General features: G+C 53.6%; 1 protein-coding gene across 1 annotated transcript in view; it reads left to right on the forward strand.

The window, feature by feature from the left end:
* Window positions 1–914: 914 nt before the first annotated feature.
* Window positions 915–9272, forward strand: part of LOC123965805 (histone-lysine N-methyltransferase 2D-like) — a gene marked incomplete at both ends in the record, with an annotated part of 10292 nt that continues 1934 nt past the window's right edge. The window contains 13 exons of the mRNA XM_046042159.1: window positions 915–1064; window positions 1106–1345; window positions 2513–2607; window positions 3134–3740; window positions 3921–4100; window positions 4199–4221; window positions 4354–4437; window positions 4517–4626; window positions 4723–4873; window positions 5436–5607; window positions 6850–6964; window positions 7049–7212; window positions 8338–9254. Coding sequence (XP_045898115.1) covers window positions 915–1064; window positions 1106–1345; window positions 2513–2607; window positions 3134–3740; window positions 3921–4100; window positions 4199–4221; window positions 4354–4437; window positions 4517–4626; window positions 4723–4873; window positions 5436–5607; window positions 6850–6964; window positions 7049–7212; window positions 8338–9254 — 3008 coding nt within the window. The remainder of the gene's footprint in view (window positions 1065–1105; window positions 1346–2512; window positions 2608–3133; window positions 3741–3920; window positions 4101–4198; window positions 4222–4353; window positions 4438–4516; window positions 4627–4722; window positions 4874–5435; window positions 5608–6849; window positions 6965–7048; window positions 7213–8337; window positions 9255–9272) is intronic.

Genomic DNA, 9272 nt, shown 5'->3' on the forward strand with positions numbered 1-9272 from the left:
GACTCTGAGCTCCAGCTGGGTCTCAGGGTCCGGCTCCAGTCTACTTTACTGGACTGTAGTGGACTCTGAGCTCCAGCTGGGTCTCAGGGTCCGGCTCCAGTCTACTTTACTGGACTGTAGTGGACTCTGAGCTCCAGCTGGGTCTCAGGGTCCGGCTCCAGTCTACTTTACTGGACTGTAGTGGACTCTGAGCTCCAGCTGGGTCTCAGGGTCCGGCTCCAGTCTACTTTACTGGACTGTAGTGGACTCTGAGCTCCAGCTGGGTCTCAGGGTCCGGCTCCAGTCTACTTTACTGGACTGTAGTGGACTCTGAGCTCCAGCTGGGTCTCAGGGTCCGGCTCCAGTCTACTTTACTGGACTGTAGTGGACTCTGAGCTCCAGCTGGGTCTCAGGGTCCGGCTCCAGTCTACTTTACTGGACTGTAGTGGACTCTGAGCTCCAGCTGGGTCTCAGGGTCCGGATCCAGTGCTGATGCGGATCTGTTCTCAGGGTGGTTGTTGGCCAGTAAACTCCTACGGTCTCGGAGGGCACTAGAGCTGTGGGTTCTCCGGTTCTTCTCAGATCCGCCGTGTCTCGAGTGAAGGAACCGACCGGGTCAGAACGCCTGCCGTTAAGCGTAGGAATAAAACAGGAAGTTAAGGCAGGAGCGGAGAGAACAAGACCACTTCCTGTAGAGGGTCTCTGTTCACATGTGAGTCTGATTCATCAGGACTGAACCGGCGGGTCCAGGTCTTCAGACACTTCCTGTGTCCTCCAGGTGGCGCTATACCCACAACTGACCTTTGTCTTAATTAAATAACAACAACAAGACGGCGAGCGAGGACAGGAAGTGATGATGCCTAACAGTCAGGTGGTGTGACGGTCCCTCTGAGTCCACGTGACATCTTCACACGTCTGGTTGTGGTCGTGTTCAGTCTGCTGAGGGAGGAAACAGGAAGTCCTCGCCGTCTAAAGGCTGACAACACGTGTACGCCGCTCCTGAAGGCGGCCGTGAGAGATGTAACTGGACGGTGGCGACACGCCTCCATCACACCTGTTCAGCTGTGGCGTCAGGAAGCTGTGATGTAATAATCATGTCTCTCTCTCTGTCTCTGTTTCTACCCAGAATGCCATCTGAGGCTCAGTCTCAGGAGCCTCGGGACAGAGGACCGCCGCCTCCCGTCACCCGCGCCGGGCGCAGCGCTCAGCTGGCCAAAGCCGCCGCCGCTACTAGCCCCGCCCCCGAGAGGCGGCCTCGTGGGAGACCTCGGAAAGATGGGAGCAGCGGCCGTTCTGCGCCTCCCACCCCTCCACCTCCGCCGCCGCCTGCTCCTCCTCCGCCGCCACCTCCAAAATCAAGGAAGAAGTAAGTCAGAGCGCCGCGATGCGCTCCTGTTGACGCCGTGACACCATGTGACACACACACACACACACCACAAGGCGAGTGCAGAAACCAACAGGAAAGACGATTGTGTTCAGGTGTGTTAGTGGGCGTGGCCTAATGGGCGCCGCAGCTGCAGTCGCACTCTTTTGCTGTTTCAGAGCTGGAATTTCCAACTTTCAAATGCAGCGCTGTGTGTGTGTGTGTGTGTGTGTGTGTTGTGGTGAAGGAGACGTGTTGCAGAGGAAGTGGTTAAGTTGCATGCTGGGTAGTGAGCAGCGAGGAGGAGGGGAAGTGAACTGGACTGAGTCTGCTCCAGGTTTTACCTCCTGCTGCTCTCTGTCTCTCTCTCTCTGCTGTGATGTCATCATGGTGACCTGAACACTTGGTCAGGTGACATCAGCAGCTCCTCAGCTGTCTTCAGGTGACGCATGCAGGTGAACACGGCGTGTATCGGTCTGGAGCGGCGAGGAGCGATAAAGCTCCGCAGAAGCCAGACTCAAACGTGCGGCTCTCCTCCTCCTTCAAGGGACGAGCAATTGTGAGGGAGAGAGAGCGGCGTTCAGCTCCGTCGTGTACGTGCTGCTTAAAGCTCATCACATCTTTCTTCAGATCTTAACGTACGCACGACAGGCTCGGCCCGAAGGTCAGAGAAGCGAGCTTGTCCCCCCGCGGCGGCAGGATAAAAGCTGGGTGTGCGGCGTACACGGCGCTCTCCCTCCTCTTTCAGCCCTTGAGCTAAACCCTCCAGTGGATCTGCTCAGTTAGGATCACGATATTTCATTAATACAGTATTTATACACGGACGCCAAGTCTTTTTCAGTCCACTAGAGAAGAGTTTTCCTCTGGAGACACAATTTAAAGTTTGAAAAAAGTTTAAAATGGCCATGATGTCGTGTCGTGGGGTGTCTGGCGACCCCCCTCCAGTAGCGGTGTGACTGATCCGGGTCTTCCTGTAAGAGGGAGGCTTCCTCTCAGGGAAGCTGCTTGTAACTCTGCAGGCGGCTCTCTGTAATGTGTAAGTACTTATTAAAAGAACAACAGCAGAACGTTTGCAGATAAAGAAGCGTGTAAAATATAAAGGAGAGCGGGGACGTATCTGAAATTTGAGTTTGAATTTGCACCTGACCCGCTGTGTGTTTCTGTGTGCAGGGGGCGGAGTCGAGGCCGAGCCCAGGTAGAGGACGAAGAGAGCACGGACGCCGCGGAGACCAAACCCCCCCAGAAGACCGGTGGAGAGCGTGCAGGTACGGAGGGGTTCGTCCTGACGACATCGTCAGTCTGTCTGAACTTTATTCAAACCATCAGAACTTTATTTAAATGTTCCTGAGTAAACGCAGCAGAGCAGGAAGTCCTGAACCACAAAGGTCCGGGATCAGGCGGTCTGACGGGACAAAGCAGGGCTGCAGTGAACTGTGACTGGATGTAACCATTGCTGTGTGAGAGTTTAAGTGTCACGTGGTCGCGTTGGTGCGCGTGCACGGCGATCATTAGCATGGGGACCGTCTCGCTCACAGACACGTCTAAAAATACAGACGTGCGAACAGAGAAGATTACGAGGCGAGTGTGAAGACCGATCTGTGCCGAGGTGTCAGCTGAACCTGCACGTGCAACACGTTACTGCACGAGGGTTATAGGGAACCCAGTTAAAGTTACGCTCCTGCTGGAACGTGTAGTGCACCATTATTTAAGGTCCTGGATCCTCTGATTGGACCTGGTCTCTTGTGGTCTGGGTTTCTAGTTAACTTTGCTCTGTGGTTTTGTTTCATGTAGCGTCCGCAGAGGCGAAGGAGGTCAAGGAGAAGACAACGGGACGCCGCCGGTCCACCTCCAGGAGAAAATCCACAAACACAAATCCAGAACCCAGCCAGGACCCGCTCAGCCCGCAACCTAAGCCGGACCCTGACCCAGAATCCTGCCCAGAACCAGCTCCCAGTGCTGAGGAGGAGGACAGAACCGGCCCTGCTCCTGCTGCCCCGCTCGCCGCCTCCAGCCCAGGACCAACTTCCAGTCCTGGGGAAGAACCTCGGGTCAGTCAGCCCCCCTCCCCCGCCCCGTCCCCTGAACGTAGCCCGGTCCACAGCCTCGCCTCCAGCCCCAGACCCGCTCCTGATCCTGTGGAGGAGGACCGGCCCAGTCTGAGCCACAGCCCCGCGCCCATGGAGGTAGACCGCAGTCCCAGCACGGTTCCTATGGAGACAGATGGGGGCGGGGCCAGTCCCATGGAGCGCAGTCCCACCATGAGCCCCTGCTCCAGTCCTCCGATCTCCCCCCGTCCCCGACTGGAGGACGAGGACTCTCTGTCCCCCCTGTTCCAGCGCTGTCTGTCGGAGGACTCGGGGGCCTCGCCGACCGCCAGCCTGGGACACACCAAGCAGCGGTGAGACAGAGCGTGAGGGGGTTTAAGGTCCAGGCTAGAACCGGGTTTAGGCTCAGGGTAAAACCTGCAGCAATGACAGTCTGATACACCAAACTAATTAATAATAATCTGTATTGATCCTCACCTGACGAGGGTCACTGCGTCCGCCTAAAGTCTCTCTGTCCTCGCCGTCTCTCGCAGTCTGAAGCAGTGTGCCTTCTGTTACCGTGGCGACGAGCCCCCCCTTGGCCAGGGCCGCCTGGTGGTGTTCGGCCCGACGCCGGGCTACATCCCGCTTCACATTCTCAACCGCCGCGCCTCCCCTGACCGAGACAACGACTGCCACGACCACTGCTACCGCGGCGACCTGGCCCCGCCCGCGTGAGTACTGACCTCACTTCCTGTTTATGTTTTCAGTACACTCAAGTTATATTGTGTCAATTAATTAATTAATCAATTAATCGAGTATGTGTGTGCAGGTGCAGCAGTCCAGAGCAGAGTGGTGAGTACTCTCCATCCTCCTTCCAGAAAATACATGATACTGATCGCCTGCTGATCACGTGTCGATCGCCTGCTGATCACGTGTCGATCGTCTGTCGATCGCCTGCTGATCACCTGTCTCCTGACCTTTCAGAGTCTTCCTCAGAGTTTGTGCAGCAGCTCGGACCCATCGGCCTTCCACACGACATCGACGTCCAGTCGCTGTTTGACCCCACAGGTTCGTCTCGGCAGCTCCGTCTGTTCGTTTACCTGCTGAGTAAAGTTTCATCAGGTAACCCCTCTCTCTCTGTGTGCAGGTCAGTGCTGTGCCCACCTGCAGTGTGCCGCCTGGTCAGAAGGGGTGTGTCGTGGCGAGGGCCAATCGCTGCTCTACGTGGACAAAGCCATCGACTCAGGAAGCACGCAGGTGGGTTTGTGTGTCATCTGATTGGTCGCTGCTGTGCATTTTCAGGAGGAGTACGATGTCGCTAAGCCCGCCCCCCTCTCTCTTTTACCTGTGCAGGTGTGTGCATTCTGCCGCCGGCTCGGAGCGTCGCTGCGCTGCCAGGAGACGAACTGTGGGCGGAGCTACCACTTCCCCTGCGCTGCCGCGGCCGGAGCTCACCAGGACTGGAAGCAGAGACGCACACTGTGTACAAGACACACACACGCAGGTACACACACTCACGCAGGTACGCGCGCAGGTACGCACACTCACGCAGGTACACACACTCACGCAGGTATGCGCACGCAGGTACACACTCGCGCAGGTACGCGCACTCGCGCAGGTACACGCACTCACGCAGGTACGCGCACTCGCGCAGGTACACACTCACGCAGGTACGCGCACTCGCGCAGGTACACACACTCGCGCAGGTACGCGCACTCGCGCAGGTACACGCACTCACGCAGGTACACACACTCACGCAGGTACACACTCACGCAGGTACGCGCACGCACGCAGGTACACACACGCAGGTACGCACACTCACGCAGGTAGCACACTCACGCAGGTACACACTCACGCAGGTAGCGCACGCACGCAGGTACGCGCACGCACGCAGGTATGCACGCAGGTACGCGCACGCAGGTGCACACACTCATGCACGCAGGTGCACACACACGCAGGTGCACACACGCACGCAGGTACACACTTGTTGTTATGGTGATATGTTTTTCTGGCCGGTGTGTTGAGTTTGTTTGGAAACACACTTCACTCGCTCTCTCTCTCCGCAGTGTCCTCACAATGCGTCTTGTGTTCGGGCAGCGGTGACGTCAGCGGCGTGTTGATGTGCTGTTGCTGCGGTAACTGTTATCACGGCGGCTGCCTGGACCCCCCCCTGACGCCCTCGGCCCTGTGCAGGACCGGCTGGCAGTGTCCTGAGTGTCGAGTGTGTCAGAGCTGCAGGTACGACAGACAGCTTGTTTCTCTGACTGATGGATCGTCTGCTCTCAGAGTCGCCTCGGTCAGACCAACTTTTAGGCAAAAATAATGTGTCACGACGCCGCCACGTGTCCATAACACGCCCGCTCTGACACTAGTAGTTTCTGGTGGTCTACCCCCCCCCGTATTAAAGATCCTAGTGGAAACGCTGAGTACATTTTCTCTCATGTTTCTGGGTTAGTCTCAGTGTTTCCAGACACAGTTAGCAGCTAGCTGGTGAACATGGGGCAGCAATTAGCAGCAGATATTTCCCTGCTGAATAAAGTGCTGTGCACAGTTATACAATTAAAACAACAAGAAGAAAAGAATAAAAAGGAGCATACAACAATAGTAAAACATACGACAGTGAAGAAGCAGGCAGCAACAAATAGAAATATGAAGCGACCAGGACAGTTGATGATGGGCATCCCTAGATTGACTCAACGCCAACAAATAAAAATACGTATTAAGACGTGACTTGAAGGTCTCAGTGGTTAGGGATGATCTAATGAAAATGGGAGGTTTGTTCCACAACCTTGGGTGCTTTACTACGAAAAAGCACGATCAGCCTTTATCAGGCGAGCGTGTTGAATAGCTAAAAGGAGCTGGCATGACGATCTGTGCCCGGCCTTAAAAACAATAAAAAGAACCTTAAAATCCACTCTGTATTTGACTGGTACCCAGTGAAGAGATGTGGTCCCTCTTCCTTGTACCAGGCAGCAGTCTAGCAGCCGCATTTTGCCTCATGTTCTGTAACTGTTGGAGGTAAAAATAAGCAGCTGCTCAGCCTCCAGTTGATGTAGCTTCAGTATAATGTGATGTTTTCTAGATAGCTGACATGAAACGGCATCAAACCAATCTCCAACAGCCATCAGGTGGCAAAAGTGTCTGCAGGAAGGAAGGAAACACGACCCTCTGCTTCCTGCTGTTTGTCTCTGTGCATCTGATGTCGGGATAGAGTGAAAACATAGATGACTGTGTTTGTGTGATAAAGCTGAAACCAGGTTTCGTCAGACCACGTCTGGAGGCAACAGTGTTCACTTCTGTTCGACCACATTGAAAGGCGGGCTAAATAGAGAGGAGGGAGATAACGGAGCAGACAATTTCTCCTGGAAGACATGCAGCGTTGAAACGTGGAGGTTTCAGACGGCGTTTGACAATCTGACCAGCTTTGTTGTTGAAGTGCACTCACCCCGTTGTCCTCTCTCTCCTCTGTGTGTGCGTAAGGCTGCGAGGAGATGACGGCGTGTTGCTGGTGTGTGAACGCTGTGATAAAGCCTACCACACACACTGTCTCACACCACCTCTGGATCACACACCGAGCACCAGCTGGAGCTGCAAGGTGACAAACACACACTGTGGACAAACCTGTCCGGTATATGAGGGGGGGTGTGTGTGTTTTAAAACCTCCCTCTCTCTCCTGCAGAACTGCAGAACCTGCCGCCGCTGTGGTGTGAGGTCATCAGGCCAGTGGGCCAATCACCCGTTTCTGTGCGAGTCGTGTGACCCGGCCCTGCCCTGCCCTCTCTGTGACCATGCCCCTGATCTCTACACACCACAGGACTATCTGACTTGTATCTGCTGCTTTAGGTACACACACACATTACATCTAGAGCTTATCTTGCAAAGTTAAAAATGAAATCAAATGAAAATAGTTTGTTGATTTATCTAAGGTATTTGACTCAGTCGATCATGACTTACTGCAATCCAAATGTGGGTTTTAGTAAAGAGGTTGGGAACTGGTTTAGAAACTCTCACTGATAGAGCTCAGTGTCTGTATCGACAATCACATGTCTAAACCACTTGAGATCTCCAGCGGTGTCCCCCGGGGCTCGATCTTGGCTCCAGTTTTATTCACCATTTTCGTAAATGATATTGGAAAACTACAGCTTCATCATTGTTAAAGGATCTTGATTCTGCATACCATGCAGCGTTGCATTTTATTACACTTGCTAAATCGCGCACCCATCACTGCAGATTATATGATATGGTGGATTGGCCGTCATTAGCTATGCGGAGACATCTACATTTGTGTATCTTTATTTATAAGGCACTCATTTGCAAATTACCACGTTACATTAATAGCCTCCTCAGCTTTGCGGTCAGTAGTCATCATACCTGGTCCAGCAGGCTGCTGCTCTTAAAAGTTTCCAGGGTGACTACAGTGCACCATTAACTTGGAACTCATTGCAAAGGACCCTTGGCTGGAGGTACTGGTACCTCTTGGGAAGTTCAAATCCTTGATTTACAGAGGTTTTTAAAGATAAATGTAACTGTTTTTGAATAAGCAGACATTATATTGATGTATTTTAACTGCTCATGAAGTTTTAATGTACTGGTTTGATAGTGGGTTGCGACTGCTGTGTTTGTATAAAGGTAAAAGGGTAAATATTTTGATTCTAGTTTGTACTGCTGTTTTATGTCTGTACTGTTAAACTTGCTGTCCTTTTCCTTTCTTGGCCAGGGCGCCCTTGAAAAGAGATTTTATCTCAATGGGGATTTTCCCGGGTTAACTAAAGGTTAAAAAAACACTTCCTTTAGCTACTTCACATTAAAAGCCTGAAAAGGCCTGATGTGGCTTTTACTGTGAGGGTTACCGGCAGACTGGGGCTCAGTTTCATGCTTGCGCCCATAATTTCTGTTCTGCAGGCTGAACTTCCTCCTAAGAATGATTGAACCTCAGCAAACATACATGTTTTTTTTGTTGTGTTACAGGTGTGTCCATAAAGAGTGTATTGTCCAGGCTGGGGAGGGCAGGGCGGGGTCTGAAGATTACGTCTGCTCCACCTGCAGGCCTCAGGAGGAGGAGCTAATCCCACACACTCCAATCCCTCACACTCCTACCCCGGCATCGCCCATCAGTCCCACGCAGTTAGCACCTGTTAGCATTTCACAACCACCGATTCCAAGTGACATCTGTTCAGAGCCACCGCAGAGTCCTACCAAGACCCCTGGATCGCAGCAAAGTCTTACGCCATCTCACCCTGAACCCACTGAACTCCAACATAGTCGTCCTGTGCCATCTCACCATGAATCCACAGAGCTCCAACATAGTCCTGCACCATCTCATCCTGAACCCACAGAACTCCAACATAGTCCTGTGCTGTCTCATCCTGAACCCACAGAACTCCAATACAGTCCAGCACCGTCTCACAATGAATCGACAGAGCTCCAACGAAGTCCTGCGCCATCTCACCCTGTACCTGCACAGGTCAAACACAGTCCTGCCTCATCTCACTCTGAACCCACAGAGCTCCAACATAGCCCTGCCCCATCTGACCCTCAATCCACAGAGCTCCAACATAGCCCTGCCCCATTTCAACCTGAACCCGCAAAGCTCCAACATAGCCCTGCCCCATCTCAACCTGAACCCGCAGAGCTCCAACATAGCCCTGCCCCATCTCAACCTGAACCCGCAGAGCTCCAACATAGCCCTGCCCCATCTCAACCTGAACCCGCAGAGCTCCAACATAGCCCTGCCCCATCTGACCCTCAGCCCGCAGAGCTCCAACATAGCCCTGCCCCATCTGACCCTCAGCCCGCAGAGCTCCGACATAGCCCTGCCCCTTCTGACCCTCAGCCCGCAGAGCTCCGACATAGCCCTGCCCCATCTGACCCTCAATCCACAGAACATAGCCCTGCCCCATTTC

Source organism: Micropterus dolomieu, unplaced genomic scaffold (genome assembly GCF_021292245.1).
Source record: "Micropterus dolomieu isolate WLL.071019.BEF.003 ecotype Adirondacks unplaced genomic scaffold, ASM2129224v1 contig_11353, whole genome shotgun sequence".
Lineage (NCBI taxonomy): Eukaryota > Metazoa > Chordata > Actinopteri > Centrarchiformes > Centrarchidae > Micropterus > Micropterus dolomieu.